This window comes from Macaca mulatta, chromosome 1 (genome assembly GCF_049350105.2).
Source record: "Macaca mulatta isolate MMU2019108-1 chromosome 1, T2T-MMU8v2.0, whole genome shotgun sequence".
NCBI lineage: Eukaryota > Metazoa > Chordata > Mammalia > Primates > Cercopithecidae > Macaca > Macaca mulatta.
The window spans coordinates 219899366-219916971 of record NC_133406.1 but is presented as its reverse complement, the minus strand read 5'-3'; the positions used below and the strand labels follow the sequence as shown (position 1 = coordinate 219916971).

The 17606-nt window shown below is 36.6% G+C and overlaps 1 protein-coding gene and 1 long non-coding RNA gene across 33 annotated transcripts in view; one reads left to right on the top strand and one right to left on the bottom strand.

Moving 5' to 3' along the window:
- The window catches only part of EIF4G3 (eukaryotic translation initiation factor 4 gamma 3), a 375758-nt gene that overhangs the window by 231058 nt on the left and 127094 nt on the right, over positions 1 to 17606 (bottom strand). For 30 of the 32 annotated variants that reach the window (XM_077971386.1, XM_077971367.1, XM_077971281.1 and 27 more), the window contains one exon: positions 8447 to 8575. The exons of the other annotated variants lie outside the window; for them this stretch is intronic. Coding sequence is in view for 1 of the 30 variants with exons in the window: in XM_077971257.1 (XP_077827383.1) it covers positions 8447 to 8575 (129 nt within the window). In the remaining 29 variants the exon portion in view is untranslated. The remainder of the gene's footprint in view (positions 1 to 8446; positions 8576 to 17606) is intronic. 32 annotated transcript variants of the gene reach the window in all.
- The window catches only part of LOC144335679 (uncharacterized), a 51546-nt gene continuing 40783 nt past the window's right edge, over positions 6844 to 17606 (top strand). The window contains exons 1-2 of the long non-coding RNA XR_013406736.1: positions 6844 to 6905; positions 14439 to 14501. This is a non-coding gene — a long non-coding RNA (uncharacterized LOC144335679). The remainder of the gene's footprint in view (positions 6906 to 14438; positions 14502 to 17606) is intronic.

Here is a 17606-nt window from a genome sequence, read left to right as displayed (position 1 = left end):
ATAAAAACAGTCCTGAATTAAGCTTGTCCTCTCATTTCTCTCCCAGCAATCAGCATGCTCCCGTCCACTACAATAAATCTGAACAGACATATATATCCATTTATCTGACTAAACTCAAGACAGTATTATGTCTACTATGGTACTTAACCTCTCTGCTGAGCTTTCCCTCAGAGTTCTGTCTGCTCACTTCCCCCACAACACTCTCTGAATCACATATACATTTTTGCAGGAACTATCACAAGCACTTTAAATTGAAGAGTCAAACTGCACAATTTCTTCATTATTCTTAAAACTTACCTGTTCTACTTCTCATCCTTAAATTTACTGACACATACTAATCTCCGTAGCTGAACTGAATTAGCAATTTTCAGAACCATAAAAATCTAAAAATCTGAATGTCACAACCAGATAAAAAATAAATTAGTGGCACTAAAGTGAGTTTCTCCCCTAAATCTATGGGAAATAAATGAAGTCTGATATTCCCAAGAGGTAAACTGGCAAGAAAAATGCTGACAGAGTTTTTCATGACTTCTTAAAACAAATGAGAGGTAGCCAGAGAAACAAACAAGAGTCTCCCAGGATGCATCCAAAAGAAATAGCTGTTCAAATGTAAAAGACAAAATCCTAAACCTTTTTTCTCTGACAGGATTTAAGTGAAAATGAACATCATCAACAAAAGACTGAGCCTACATAAAACAGAAGAAAAGAAATGCTTACAAAATCACAATCAGTTTGGTTCTTACAAAATTCCTTAGCTTTCTGTAATAGTGCTGAATTAATACTCAGATATTCTAAAATGTGGGTTCCAGCCATGTGAATTTGCCAAACAGAATGTAAAACTTAGGGTGAGAAGTCTGAAAAATAATTGTACTTAATCTCTTGCAGCAACATTTAAAAACTAACCACAGAAATGTCAAAAGAAAATAAATGGAATTTTTTTTTTGGCTACAGGCAATACAAAGAGAAGTATAATCAAACATATAAAAGCTGCTTTAGGCACATTTCAAGGTAAGTTACAGGACTGCATAAAAGATTAAACACCTAGGCCAGGCACGGTGGCTCACACCTGTAATCCTAGCACTCCGGGAGGCCAAGGCAGGCAGGTTGCTTGAACTCAGGACTTCGAGACCAGCCTGCGCAACTTGGGGAAACCCAGTTCCTACAAAAAAATACAAAAAGTCAGCTAGTCCCAGCTACTCAGGAGGCTAAGACAAGAGGATTGCTTGAGCCTGGGAGGTGGAGACTGCAGTGAACAGAAAACACACCACTGCACTCCAATTTGGGTGGCAGAGTGAAACCTTGGCCAAAAAAAAAAAGAAGGAAGGATGGAAAGAGAGAAAGAAAAAGAAAGAAAGAAAAAGAAAGAAAAAGAAGGAAGGAAGGAAGGAAGGAAGGAAGGAAGGAAGGAAGGAAGGAAGGAAGGAAGGAAGGAAGGAAGGAAGGAAGGAAGGAAGAGAGAGAGAGAGGAAACACCTATTAGAAAAAAATTTGATCAAGGTCGCTTTATAAATATGGTTGCAACTAATTTTTTAAATAAAAACAAAAAATGACCAAAAGAGCTGAACACTCTTCTAATCAAGTATCACATTAAAATAAATGTCAACAACTAGAAAAGCCTACCATGATTCTTTACAAGTTGTATTCATGGTACATGGGGACTTGGTGTGGGTCTGGACACCTGCAGTACTGACTGCACTGAGTTGGTCCCCTTGGTGACAAATCTTCCATTTGGTTTTTCTAAGTTGATAATATGTGTAAGTTCTTAAAAACCTACTTTTTGTTAAAAGTGTCAACAAATATTGTCATTAAACACTTTACAAATAACATGCCTTTGCAAATGTCATTAATTTAAAAGTAAGTTATAAAGGCCTATAAAATATTCATATTTATATTTGTGATATGCTAAAGAATCCTGGTAAGCTCACCTCAAATACTGCCTTAGACGGGTATGATGTGTTTCAAAGTGGGGGCCTTGAGGAGTGTAAAAACTATAAATTTTGTTTTTTTAAATTAAATCAATACTCATCTATTTCAACAATGAAATGTGATGTTTTCTTAAAGCAAACTTTCACAGCTTCCTCTACTTTATCATGGTTAACAAAGACGCATCAAACTCAGAATTTATATTCTTCACAAAAGGTAACCAAAAAAAAAAAAGCATATGCAGTAAGGAAAAATCGCTATTCAGCTTCATTCGTTTTGTTTGTTTGTTTGTGTTTCCTTTGAGACAGGGTCTCACTCTGCCACCCAGGCTGGAGTTTAATGGTGTAATACCAGCTCACTGCAGCCTCAACGTCCCAGTCTCCAGCAATCCTCTCACCTCAGCCTCCCAAGCAGCTGGGACTACGATTGTGTGCCATCACACCTGGCTAGTATTTTTTACATTTTTTGTAGAGACAGGGTCTCAGAAGGGCACCATGGCTCAAGCCTATAAACCCATTTCCTTGTGAGGCTGAGGCTGGAGGACTGTATGAGACCAAGATTTAGAAACAAAACCTGCCTTGGCAACAAAGCAAGTCCCATCTCTGCAAAAAATTAAAAAATGAGTCAGTCACCATGGAGCTCGCATACAGTCCCAGCTACCTGAAGAACTGCTTGAGTCCAGGGGGTCAAGGCTGCAGTGAGCTATGATCACACTACTGCATTCCAGCTTGGGTGACAGAGTGAGGCCCTGTCTCTAAAAATAAAAAAAAATAAAATAAAGAAAAAAACAGCTTACAAAGGCTGGAGCAGTCAATGAACAATTATGAGACAACACAGAGAAATTCTCCTTAGTAAATAAAACAAGATTCCTGGAAGCTGGATAAAGCAAAAATGGTTGTTGGGACCATTCATCATTTGAAACGCATCCTTCACTAATGATGAAAACTGTGGTGTAACAATAAGCATCACGATCAAGCAATACTCCTCAGTGAAGAACTCTGCTTAGTATTTCCAGAGACAATAAAGAATCTAGCCAGTGGGTCATACGCCATCACCATCTCAGTTACTATATATTATATGCTATAGAAGGAGTTCCTCTCCCAGAAAAAAACAGAGAGCCAAATGAAATCCAGAAACAGCAGGCAGATAACACCTATTACCTCACTTCTTTGGCATCATTTTGAGCATGTCTTCTCATTTAATTTCTGTGAATATAGCTCCAAAAGCCTGGAAATCTAGACAACGATGCCAAGAGAAAAAAGAAAAGACCTAGATTTTGATCCTGGTTAATCAGCGCCAGTTTGGTCTTTTTGTAATGGCTACTTTGTGAAAATTAACTAAGTTAAAGCAAATGTACGTCACCAATTAAGCAATAAGTAGGAGTCTCTTTTGTTTTTGCTTATCTTGAGAAGTAATTTTAAATAATTCAAATAAACTTCTCTTCAAAAAAAAAAAAGAATGAAACAAGGCAAAGTTTGGGTAATTTTAAATCTAAAATAGTTTTGTAATTTTCCATAACAACAAATGGCTACTTTCAAGTTAGTGTCCAAAACCCAGGGAGGTCTTAAAGAAAATTCTGATCTCATCTAACAAAAGCTGCTCATGCACAAAGAAGAAAACTGGGCATTAATAGGAACTTCCATAGGTTAAATTATAAAACAGTGTTAGGAGGGTTGGAACTCTCAATTAGAGAGTCTTTTCTCCTGACTCCCTAGAGAGTGTACTTCTCCAGGGAGATTTACTTTGCAATCTGCCACCAAAGGATACCTTTAAATTCCACACTATTTACTCTTTCCAGAGTACAGACATGCTGGGTTTCAAGATTGTTCAAAAGTATTGCCATTTCTGGGGAACTGATAAGAATCTATGCCTATAAAGACTCTGTCTCACCAATTTACCACTGTCTGAAATGTCATAGTCTAAGTCTTTGACTAATTAAACAAAATCTCCAAAGAGGACAAAGTTAGAAAGAACTACAACTCATGTAAAAAAAGGAAATGCACATTAAGCCTTAAAACTTGGCACATAGACAGGTGAGGTGAAGTACCTGTTTATGTGTAAAATCCTGTCTTAACAAAGAGAAAGAAGCAGGTAACGAGATTGCTGAGGAGGTTGGAAACAATATTCTACATTTTCCCTCTTTCATGTTTCAAAACTATGAAATTCACTTTTCTTCGGCTTAGCTTCTTTCACTTAGACCTTAGCAGATTCACTGAGTGTCAAACGTTGAGTCACAGACATAGGTAGTTACTTTGGACAAAAATATTTAATTTACAGAAGAAGGGGAGACTGACACATCAAAAAGGACATGTAGCTAAAGAATGGTTTCTTTGATCGTATCCTCAGTTGACCAAACCTGTTTTGTATAGAAGAATAAAACAAATCACCGCCAACAGAAAATAACCAATCCAACTGTTATCTGAACATCAGAATAGGCAAAGACATGGAAGACATTTCAAACTCTTGGAGATAGCTTCTAAGTTTCACACTAAATCTTGACAGGTAGCCAAATAAAAGAATTAGCAGGCAAGGATACATGCACAAACACACATGCACATATATATATACACACACATATATATATAAATCTTGAGGGGAACCATGTCTGGCAGGCATACAAATAATAAATGCAACTTACTAAATTCAGGAAATCCTGTTCTGAGGCAGCAATTTACATAATCATAACAACACTCTTACAGAGCAGTAGAATTCTAATTTCCCCCTATATAACAGATGAAGAAACGAAGTTCCAGAGATATTAAATAATTTACCCAATATCATATAACCAGAAAGTAACAAAGCCAGCCCTAGAACCTATGGTTTGACTTCAAGCCTATAATCCTTTCCCCTCTATTCTGAAGGCTCTTCTTTCTACTACCACCCATGAACTTGGTGGGGCACAGAGATATGACTAAGAAAACGTCTTTCCAAAAGAAACACAATTGTCTTAAGACCACCCTCCCATGGAAGCTCATCAAATAATCAGAAAAGATTAATCATGGAAGAGAGAAGAGACTAAAGCTATCACCACATCAAGAGAGACTTTTCATTTTACTTCTGAGGGTAACTCTTCAGAGATTCTCCAGGAGATTTAACATTCATAGTAAGACAACCTTTGTTCACACTGAAGTCTCATTCCTCACCTTCCTGCCACCTCCCCAGGAGCTCAGAGGAACTCTGTCTCAGACTATTGTAATTTGGACTCATTCATTTCACCTAAAAATCATTTACTTCCCCTCTAAAATTCCCTACAGCCCATTCCCCACCCTGCTTCCCTCTCCCCTATGAAGAGGGTACTCAAGCCTCAACCATCTCTCCCTTCTTTGTGTTTCCTATGTGCAGGACTCTTATGTATCCATGCACATTGATAAATCTGTCTATCGTCAGTCATTTCAGCAAACCCTCAGAGGGCAGAAGGGAAGCTTTGCATCAGCCCCTGCAAACTGTTTCAACTGTTAAACCTAAAAAAAAACTTGAGTTTCCCACAGAACTCTTCATTTTTCTAGGTATGCTAGTTTAGAAAAACTTCCTCACCATATCAACAAATGTTAACATATTGCTAGGAGACAGATGAATCCATAGAAGCTTCCCTCGGTCTGAAAGGATGGAGGGGAAAAAAGGGCAGTGAACCAGGTGTGATTTACTGGGTTCATTCATCAGATTTAGGCAAAATGGTGGCAAAACAGACCACAAAAGAATGCAACACAATATTTGGTGGCCATTCTCCCTGGTATTCATGTACTCTGGTTTCTAAAGGCACCTGATAAAATGGCATATAGAACAGCACTTGAGAGGTTCAACAAGTGAGATGCTGGGAGACCATCTTTTCAAACACAAACTATGCATTTGTGAGCAGCCTATCTTTCAGAAAACTTAAGTCCTTTGGGTCAACTGCTTGGGTCAAATCACAACTTGAAACAGTAAGAATTTCAAATGGAAAACTAAGCTATTTCCCTTACATGCCAGTTATCAACTGCTTGTCTTTCATATCAAAATTCACCCTGTTTGCCTGTAATGAGAAAATGGATCTGAGCTCTATAAATATTTTAATATTTCGGCTGACACAACATTAAATTTTCTCAGTAGAAGGTCCTAGAGATATGTAGGAGGAAAGGGTTTTGCTCCCTGGTTCCTGGTTCCTGGAGAAGCCCAGATAGCTTCTCCAAAAGATGGCTTCTCTAGTGACCGGCTTCCCTCATGGGCATAGCTTCATCAGAGCAAGATTTCTGCTTCAGTGCACAGCAAGCAACAGTACCCAGCAGCCAAGAGCTACTCCTGGTATTCCCTCAGGAAGATACGCAGCACAGGGTCTTTTCTAAGAAATCTCCCTGCGAACAGCTTTCCCTCAGCATCCTAGAGGGCAGAATTCTGACAAGTTCTGAGGGTGGATTTTCAGTAAGTTCCACTGAAATGGCACCACTGCCATTCAGAAAGCCACACCATGCCCTCTCCAACAAGGTCAAGATCTTAGCCCAGGGTAGTGGTAGCAGTCTCTCACCTAAAACTACCACAAAAAATAAGAGGTAGGTTTGGTAGGCCTCTTTTGGATTTTAGAGGCAACATATACACTACATCTGAATGTGCCACCTTAACCGATTACAGAGTGACCTAGGAAGTTACCAATTTTGAGTAAGGAACACAATATATGAAGGTTCAACAGCAAATTAGGGATGGGCAGTGCAAGCTGCTCTACCACTTGGGACTTTTGATCCAGTAGATCTAATGCTTTGAATTGTCTGTGGGAAATAGACATGCTGTAAGGAGCCTTTTAGCCAGCGTGCACTGCATTAGCTCTTGGCTATAAGAGATTGGTGCTGGAGAAGCAAGCTTTCCCCAATACTTCATAGGGCAAATTTCCAGCAAGTTCCAGAACAAAGAGTTTCAGCAAGTTCTGAACAGTAACACAGTGGCTTTTCTACCACAGCCTTTGGCTCAGCCCTAAAGAGAAAGGCTCCCTATCTGAGCCTCTACTCAGCCCTAAGGTAAGCATTTGCTCTTTGTATCTGCTATTCTTATGTTCTTGAGAGTGCACAGTTTTTCTCTCCTGATTAGACTCAGATTAATATACCTTAACAGTAAGTTGCGAGGCTGTGTTCAGTCTAAGAAACCCAATACAAGAACCTCATTTAAACAAACAGGAGCTCATTTTGTTTTGTTTTCAATGTTTAAAACTCAAAATTATATAGGAATAATTTAGACCAAGTTTAGGCATAGCACTAAGTTCTTGACAAACTTATTTATATATTCATTAACAGGGCTATTTCAGTCATGGTTTGGCAAACTGTACATTCCTTTTCCAGACATTCTGTAGTCTAAAATGTAATTAATCAGCACATGGCCAGGAGTTCGAGGCCAATCTGAGCAACACAGCAAGACTCTATCTCTAAAAAACTTTAACCAAAAAAAAAAAAAATTAGCTGGGCATGGTGGCATGAGCCTGTAGTCTCAGCTAACTGGGAAACTGAGGCAAGAAGATCACTTGAGTCCAAGAGTTAGAGGTTACAGTGAGCTGTGATCACGCCACCACTGTACTCCAGCCTGGGCCACAGGGCAAGAACCTGTCTCTAAAAAAATAACAAAGAAGGAATAAAAATTGTCTCTAAAAAAAATGAAGAATAAAAAATAAAATCAGCCCCTAACTTATAATCACCATCTTTAGCATTATTTTTAGCAATTCCTGATCTCTCCTATTATTCAAGCTCTAAAAGGTCTGAAATATGGAGGCTAAAATCACAAATAATGTTATAAAAACGATTTTCATTATCAAAAGAGTAGCTCTTACATGTAAATACTGATAATCTCACACAGGTCAAGGTTATTGGCTTGACTCACTCCACATTCCCTAAGGGACTGTTAAGCCAACTCTTAACCACAAGGAAATCCAAACAAGCTTGCAACAGTAGGTCGGTGCAAGCTAAACAATGTATCTTGGCAAACAGCTTAAGTGCAAGGAACACATAGGAACATCTTTAAACAGTGTCTGAATGTCTGTTGTTCCCATTAAGTAGAAATACACTAAGGGGTTCACAATTCTTTTAACAGTTCAACAAAAACTTAAGCCTATCAAATTACAATAATCGACTCAGAAAACAACCAAACCAACAAACAAAAAATCCCACTGATGCTACTCAAGAGGGGAAGACACCAAGTTTTCACATAAGTAGAAAATAACCATCAATGCTTCACCCGAAAGGGGTGGAGACAGTAGCAGATTAAGCATCGAAAAGCAAATCAGTGCTTTGTGGGGGGGTTTTAAGTAAACTTTAGAATTAAACTCTAATTTCTTAAACAACAAAAATGAAAACTAAATATCACTGACAGTTAATTTTTAATGACTCCAGAATGAAATGTGTGAAATTTGTTAGTAGCCATCTTTATGAACGGTTAAGTCTGAAAAGATGCCAAAGACAAACTAGAAATTACAAGTAATGTTTTATGTTACTGCTTAGGAGTCTCTTTAGAAAAACAAAAATTATGCTTTTACAAGGACATTTCTTATTTTTAAAAAAAAGGTTTATCTTACTTGAGAGAGTCCAGGGGACGATGCATGTCCCGGGGGCGTTGCCGCAAGATTTGGATGCCCCTTGTTTATTTCATGTGCTGAATAAGGGGATGGGGTAGGGGTTCCCGGCTGTCTTGCTACTTGTGTTACCTGTGAGGAAATCAATATTTAGTAAGAGCATTATATTAGTAAATCAATCTTAATAAATACAGCTGAACTATCTGATTTTTAATTGGATTTCCTGCCTCACAACTTACACTAAAATAAGCACCTGACTGAACAAACACTTAAATTTTTCAAAACTGAAAAAAATAGATTTCTTAAAAAATATATACATGAATATTCTCATCAATTTGATCAAAGATTCTTGAAGCATGATCTCAAAAGCAAAAATCTTGAAAACACATGCTACAGGAAAGAAACAATACTTGAAACTACAAACTGTATGATACCATTTTGTAAAAGGAACAGAAAAGAAATAAATGGTTGAAAGAGGAAGGAGATGACTACAGAAGAGGAATAAGGAGAGTTTTGAGGGTGACAGAACTGTCTGTATCATGCTTATAGTGAGAACTGAATGTCTCCGTGCTTGTCAAGACTTATGGACGTATACACTAAAAAGGGTGAATCTTACAAAATTACATCTCAATAAATCTAAACTCCAAAAATGGTAAGTTACTTATACGACATAATCTCATTTTTGTCTTTAAAAACGTATATCTAGCCAGGTGCTGTGGCTGATTCCTGTAATCCCAGCACTTTGGGAGGCCAACACAAGAAGACTGCTTAAGAACAGAAGTTTCAGACCAGCCTGTGCAACACAGCAAGACTTCATCTCTATTTTTAAAAAATATTTTTTTTCATTAGCTAGGCATGGTGGCATCCACCTGTAGACATAGCTACTTGGAAGGCTGAGGCAAAAGGACTGCTTGGGCCCAGGAGTTCAAGGATTACAGTGAGCTATGATCACACCACTGTCCTATAACCTGGGTGACAGAGGAAGACCCTATCTCTTTAAATACAAAAAATTTTTTAAAAAGGACATCTAAACATGTGTATACATACACATGTGTAGGAATGTTTCTATACACATATTTGTTTATGTAGGTATATAATACACACATACACATCTAAAAACATGTATATATAATATTTTTAAAGATCTGTAAGGAAACACACCAAAATCATAACAGAAAGCATTGCAGGTATTTCTTTATTTTCTCATTTACATTTTCTAATATAATACAATAATCATAAATTTATACAACTGAAAAAAATCAGCATGTTTTTATGTAACCAAAAATTTTATTTTCTCCATTTTTTGCAGGCAGTAAATTGCTCATCAGCCCATGACAGATATGAAACCACTTTACTCAGACCCCTAGTGGAAGTGTCTACCAATCAATCCTAGCCAGCTCTTCCCTCTCATAGTCTAATCCAGACTAACACTGATGGTTTTGCAAACTTTCATGAATTATGGACAGTTCTGTACTCTGCTAAAATCAAAGAAGCCATTCTCCTTAAGCAATAGTTCTTAAATTTGAGAGGAACATGAACCCTTTGCCAATCTAGAATAAAATACAGACTTCTCAGAATCATATTATTAAATGCATAAAATATATAGGATTATGACAACAAGTGATCTATATTGAAATACAGGTATAAAAATATTAAAACAAATTCCTGACATAGTAATATACGTTCTTTATTGGTGCATTAAATATAATAACTAACAGCAATTGTTGTCTATAGTCATAATACAAAGAAATGTTAAAATTCATCATTAGACATATTCTCTACTTTCAGTTCATAGGTCTTCTGAATTTTATCATAAAGTTAAAAACTCTGCCCAGGGAAAAAGGAAAATGGCCTGGAATTCACTCAGTCAAAAGGTCTGAAGAAAATCTAGTCCCTGGTACTCTAACCTTCAAATCACTTACAACTCTCTAAACAGACAGAAACATCTTCAGGATCAGCTACCCGATCCCAATACTGAAATCAAATGGACTCACACAGAACTAACTAGAACTAAAAGCTTACGAGTTAAAAGACACATAAATGATGCTACAAATAATTGTAACTAGTTTCATCCCTGTTTTGTAAATAACTTTGATTATGATTTTCTTGGGAATCTTTTTTCTTGGGAAAATTTTGTTTCCAATTTTGAGTGACTATTACCTTTATAAGGGCATAAAGTTTACCATGAAATGTAACAGCGTATATAAATCTCACCAAGGAAATTTTTCAAAGGAGAAAAGTTGGACTGCTATGTAAACATCTACTTTAGAAAATTAATAATCAGAAATGAAGAGTTCTTATAAGTAAATTTCTTACCAACAAAGCTTATGAATTTATATTATTTCCCATGTTTTAGAATTACTTATTTTGATATTTTGCTAAAGTAAAACCTCAATATGAATACACATTTTTAACATGGGAAAAATTCTGTACAGTGAAATAAAGTAAAAATAAAAAGAGAGCAAAGAAGTTAACTATATAAAATCTTAGACCAGTTTTCAGATTTATTCTGATAAAAATTAAATATCAAATTTGCCCATGACAATAAATCATAGTAAAGTTTTTAAATACTATTGATAAAAAATATTAAAATACATTATATGTTTATCAACTAAACTAACAAAAGTAAGTTAAAAACAAATCTTTGCCCCATTATTGGCAGGGATCTAAGGAAGCAGGACACAGATAAGATACTGTGAATCGGTTACTATCTTCCCAGGATTATAGAACAATGTGTCACCAAGTAAATGCTTCAAAACAATCACTCCAAAATTATTTCACTTTAGAGTACATACCCTAAAGAAAATCTCACCTCAAAAATTAGGAACTTAAAGATATATCCAGCAGCATTTCACATGATGGCAAAAACAGGTAGAAATACCAACTAATGGGAAAATGAAGTAACATAACTGAACTAAATACATACAAAATATAAACCCGTACACTGCAGAGTTGTAAAGAAAAATACATCTGCAGAGTTGTAAAGATTGTAAGCTATGTTTCCTACAGAACTATAAAGAGGTACTGGCATATACTAAAGAATACTGAAAGAACAAATTAAATCATTACAAATAAAATTAGTATCCACTGGTTTGTCAGAAAACTATTATATTGCCCCATAAAACACAAATGTTTGAGAGAAGGAGAAAAAGCATTGTGCCAAAGCCAAAAGTAGTATGCTCTTGCTACATAAAAAGCTTCCTTAAAGGAAACACCGATGAAAAACAACTTTCATGGGTATATGCCTATGGTATGCATCCTTTGCAACTCTAAATAGTTCTGCCTAACTAGTAATCCTTTGGTATCAGATATTCTAAAAGGGCACTTCCTCCTAAATTGAGGGATGTCTACTAATAAAAGCAGGTCAAAGAAAATAAGTCTGCATCAAAATAATAGAAGAACTAGAATTTCTAATAAATTCTTTCTAGAAACAGGCTGTTACATATAATAAAAATCTCTCAGCTTCACTGTGCTGTATTCAATTCAAATAAGATCCTCTATTACATATGTCACACTGCATTAGGCATTCCATATTTGCTTTTAGTGTATTTGTTACAGGGCTTAATGTCTCTGCCAGGGAAAAAAGGTATACCATCTTTAACTAGAAATTATACAGAACAGAAATAGTTAGCACAATCTTATCCCAAAGAAATGCCACAAAGGCTAATAAAATTGCCATAGATAAAAATCAAATTTAGACTAAAATTTAAATACCTCTTGCAAAATATTCCTAAATTAATGATTAACGAATCTTATACTATCTAGCTAAGGGTGCTTCTCTCTTGCTAAACTGTTCAATTTCAGGTCATACTGTTGAAATCCATCTCCTTTAAAGGTAGTAGCAAGAAGTTATTATGCAAAGAAAACAACGTACATTTTCCCATTATTTGAAAGAAATTGCTACCTTCTCAACTATGAAGGCTGGGAGGGAGCAGAGGTGTAGAACAGCTGATAACAGCAACTACTTAACTACCTCCAAAGCTAAACAGATTGTTGTCTTTTCTATAATACTAATCCTAAGCAAAATACATCAACCATTTCTTGTAGTGCAATATATGTTTGTGTGTACTGCTTATTGTGTTTAAAAGAAAATATGCCCAAGAAACGTTTTTGTTTCTTATAGATATTATATTTTTGCATTGGTAACAATGTGGGGCTTACAAAATTTTCATTCTCTTTCTGGTAGAAATGTAAACTGGTACAACCACTTTGGGAAGCCATTTGGCATTAGCTGGTAAGCTTGGAAACAGTCATGCCCTATGACCCAGCCATTCCACTCCCAGATATACTTCTGGGAAAAAACAATGAAAACGTGCCCCAGGGTACAAGAACAAAAATGTTTATAGTTGTATTGTTTTAATAACCAAAAACTGGAAACAACCCAAGTGTTCATTAATAGAATTGATCAATAATGAAATTTTCATACACAGAAAATTTTCCTATACAGAAACAGAATAAAAAACTAGCATAACACAATTTAGATGACCCTCATAAATGGTACTGAGTAAAAGATTAAGAACAATATATAAAGTATGACTCCATTTATCCAAATACCCAAAACCAGCAAAACTGGACCATATTAGTCAATAGAGGTATATACATGTTTAGCAACACTATAAAGAGAAGCAGGAAAATGACTTTTAAAAGGCAGATAGTATTATTTCTGGGGAGAGAGGAAATTATGACACGTCATGTAATTTTTTTAAAAATTGGTTTGAAACATTTTTTTTGCTTTAAAATTATTTGTTAAACTCTACCTTTAAGTTTTATGTACTTTTATGAATGTGTATTTTAATCCTCTTCCATACCACCTACCTCAAAAACAAGATTAAAGACAAAAACAAGTGAACTACTAACACCTGTGATAAAATATCACTTACACTGGTATTACACTGTTACTCTGCATAGTAGAAAGAAAATTTAAAAAGAAATACTGCTGGAAGAAAGAAAAGCTCTAAAATTTTGACTCAGTGGAAACTTCAGGTAGCTAGTGATTTTTCATTCAAGATTTCCACCAAAAAATAATCTCCTATAAAATTAACGACATTTGGTGGTTGGTGACCAATATTAACTTCACAGAGTTTTACAAAAATTTAAAGTAGACCATAAAGATCGTGCAAGTTAAGATTAGTCATTAGGTATAAAATGTATTTATCTAGCACTAACTTAACAGATTTGATTATATTCTGCCCAATTAAGAGCTATCATACATAAACCACAATGTTCAAATAACAAATAAAATATGGAAAACAAAGTTTCCTTAATATGATCATCCTTATGACTCCAGAGCAAGGGAAATACCCCCTGAAGGAAACAAAATGGGGAAAAAAACTGGCCAGATGTAAACAACAGAGATTAGGGACTATGAAAAACGGTAGAGAATGGCCACTACCCAGGGGGCAGCAGATACTGAGATACTGGCATGCAGGAATTCCAGATAAGCAATGCTACTTCTTCAAAATTTTCAAGAGTAACCAAAAATAAGGCTTTCTGCATGAAATTGTCCTGATTTCCCATACACACTACATGCCAAATAAACCATATATTGGTATATTAAATACACAGGCAGCCAGAGTATGAACATGGCTCTAGGGGTATGTCATGATCATCATCAAATATAAACTTGCTTTTTAATTTTTTTTTAGGTGATGGGGTCTCATTGTGTTGCCCAGGCTGGGGTGCACTGGTGTGATCACAGCTCACTCCAGCCTCCATCTCCCAGTGATCCACCCACCTCAGGCTACAGAGTATCTGGGACTACAGGCACATGCCACCATGGCTCAGTAATGTGTGTGTGTGTGTTTTGTAGAGACAAGTTCTCATTGTGTTGTCCGGATGGCTCAGTAATACGTGTGTGTGTGTGTGTGTGTGTGTGTGTGTGTGTGTTTTGTAGAGACAAGTTCTCATTGTGTTGTCCGGATGGCTCAGTAATGTGTGTGTGTGTGTGTGTGTGTGTGTTTTGTAGAGACAAGTTCTCACTGTGTTGTCCGGACAGGTCTCAAACTCTGAAACTCAAGTGATCTTCCTACCTCCGCTTCCCAAGGTGCCAGGATCACAGGTATGAGCCACTACACCTGGCCAAACTTTCTATAAATACTCAGATATAGACTTGTGACTGGATTCTACACAAATAGGCATTGACTGAATACAGATATATTGTTAAATATAACACACGCAGAAAGCACTATGTTTTTATTGTATATATTTTATATAATATGAATAAAAACATACTGCTTTTAAAAGTACAGTAATTAATCAGTTACTAAAAGAATAACAGGAAACTCCAGGATTCCTATCAAGTAAATTAAATTTTCAGCAACAAATGATTCATATAAAGGTAAAAGGCACACGGTTTATGTGTGTGACGTCCCTTATTTTATAAATCCCAAGATAAAGTTTATTTAGCGAGGTCACCTAAAAACATTTCAGCAGCTGCAACTCATACACAGAAATAACCAAGTCCCATTCTGGGTAGTTCGGAAAGATCCCAAAGCTTTTCTTACCTGGGTAATTTCTATAGTTTATGCTCCTCAAGCAGCAGAATAGATAAGTGAAGTCTTTCCCTTCATTAATATTTTGTATCATCCTAGTTCTTCCTTCAGATCATTTATTTTCCAAAATCTATAGATACTGAGAACTAAATAAAAGCTGGTCTGCTCAACTAAAAGGAACACTACAGTGGATACTAGGATGGAAGTTTTACTTATACCTGACACTATTTGAATTCTGTTAATATCACTGCCAATCCACAACCACCAAGAAAAAAAGAGAAAGAAATAGAAAATGGTATTCCTCCTTGCTCTACTCTTACCTATACTTAATAAGTTGAATTACATGAAATTCCAGATTTACAGATATTCAAGTATATTTTAACCTTAAAAAAGAAAAGGTAATTTTATATGATTTGAGTAATACTTAAAAACTCAAGCAAACACACACCATATATGTTCTACTATGGACTTTGTCAGCACTGGGTTTAATTCTGAGGGTTGCTTTTCTTATTTACTAACTGTCCAACAGAAACAGGAAAATGTTCTATTTCAAAGAACATTTCAAAGTTGGAGGGTCAGTAACAATGCTAACAAACGAAAAAATAAATAAGAAAGAAACACTTCCAAAAATGTCTAGGTATTAAAGGTTAGCGAAAGTGGACCATATGTGAATCCTTGAGGACCACAGGGCAAACTATTTTTATTGAGACGGTCTGTATCGCCTAGGCAGGTGTATAGTGGCCCGATCTCGGCTCACTGCAGGTTCCAACTACCTCCCAGGATCAAGTGATCCTCCCAACTCAGCCTCCTGAGTAGCTGGGAATACAGGCGTGCACTACCACTCCCAGCTAATTTTTTATTTTTTGTAGAGACAAGATTTCGCCATGTTGCCCAGGCTGGTCTTAAACTTATGGGCTCAAGGAGTCCACCCGCCTTGGCCCTCCAAAGTGCTGAAATTACAGGCGTGCATCACCGCATCCAGCCAGGGTGGATTCAAATCTAAGATGGCTCTCAGTATTCCTATACTTGGTGTACACACCCTGAATAATTCCCTCCTCTGAAGAAAGAGGGGGGCCAGTGAATATAGTAGGCTGATGTGGCTAGGTAATTTATTAGTTATCTGAATTAATCAAGAGACAACTCATAAACTTAACAGCTTAAAACACCAAACATTTAAGTCCTTGTTGGCATGGTAAGGACTTAGGGTTTTATTCTAACATGATTGGGAACCTACAGGAAGTTTTAAGTAGGAGTGTGAAAAGATCCAATGTTTTCCAAAGATCATTTTGGTTGCTCTGTAAGAATAAGAACTGAAGAGTACAAGAATAGAAGCAGAGAGATTAGTTAAAAGCTATCATGCCAGGCCGCAGTGGCTCACATCTGTAGTCCCAGCAACTTAGGAGTGTAAGGCAAGAGGCCCAACAGCTCGGGGCTGTAAGGCACCATGATCATGCCTGTGAAAAGCCACTGCATTGTAGCCTGGTCAACATAGCGAGATCGTGTCTCTTAAGGGGGAAAAAAAAAAAAAGCTATTGCAATCATCTCGGCCACAACTGATGGTGGCTTAGAACATGGTAATAACAAGATAATTTGTTTGAGCAGGCGGGACAGAAAGGAATGTAGACTGATTGATTGATTCATTCGTTTAACATATATTTACTGAGAACTTTATACCAAGCGTTGTACTGGGTGCATGGAATACATCAGTGAGTAAGAGAGACTAAAATCCCTGCATTCCTGGAGTTTACAGTCTAGCTGAAATACTAACAGCCATAATACTTAAATAAATTATATAGTGTACTTGAAAGTGATAGATTATGAATATCAGGGATGGATTTTAAGTTTATGGCTTGAAAGATTAGGTGGGAAGAAGGGAAAGTACTCCTAATCCAAAATGCCTGGTACCAGAAGTATTTCAGTTGTTTTTTTTAATTGTTGAATGTATGCACTGTACCACTTCAGCAGCCCTAATCCGAAAATCCAAAATCCAAATGCTCTAATGATCATTTTCCTTGAGCCATCATGTTGGCACTCCAAAACATTCAGACTGTGAAGCACTGTATATTTTTGGATCGGGATGTTCAACCTGTATTACTGTGAGACAGGATTAGAGGCAGAATAGACAAAGGGAAAGGGATAATCACAAGTAGTTTTAGATGCCTATCAGAGACTCAAATGGAAATAATAAATAGTGTGTTGACTATATGAATCTAAGCTCAGGAGAGCAGTCAGGGCCAAGCAAGTAAATCTAGAGGTAGGTTCAATACCAACATTCCACATAGCATCTAAGCTAATTATCAAAACCAGCAAATTTCAGATGAAAACGTCGGAAACGTATGAGAGGAAGACAGCAAAAGGCAAAGCTAAAATTTATTTCTGGATCAATTTTGTCAATGTCAATTGTTACATACTCAAGGTTGTGCTTACTCTCATTATGTAATCAGTACGGTTTATTTCTCTGCTTAGTTTTTTAGGGTTTTTTGTTTTTGTTTTTTTGGAGACAGCGACTCACTCTGTCACCCAGGCTGAAGTATAGTGGTGCAATCTTGGCTCACTGCAACCTCCACCTCCCGGGTTCAAGCAATTCTCCTGCCTCAGTCTCCCAAGTAGCCGAGACTACAGGCACATGCCACCATGCCTGGCTAATTTTTGTATTTTTAATAGTCTGGTTT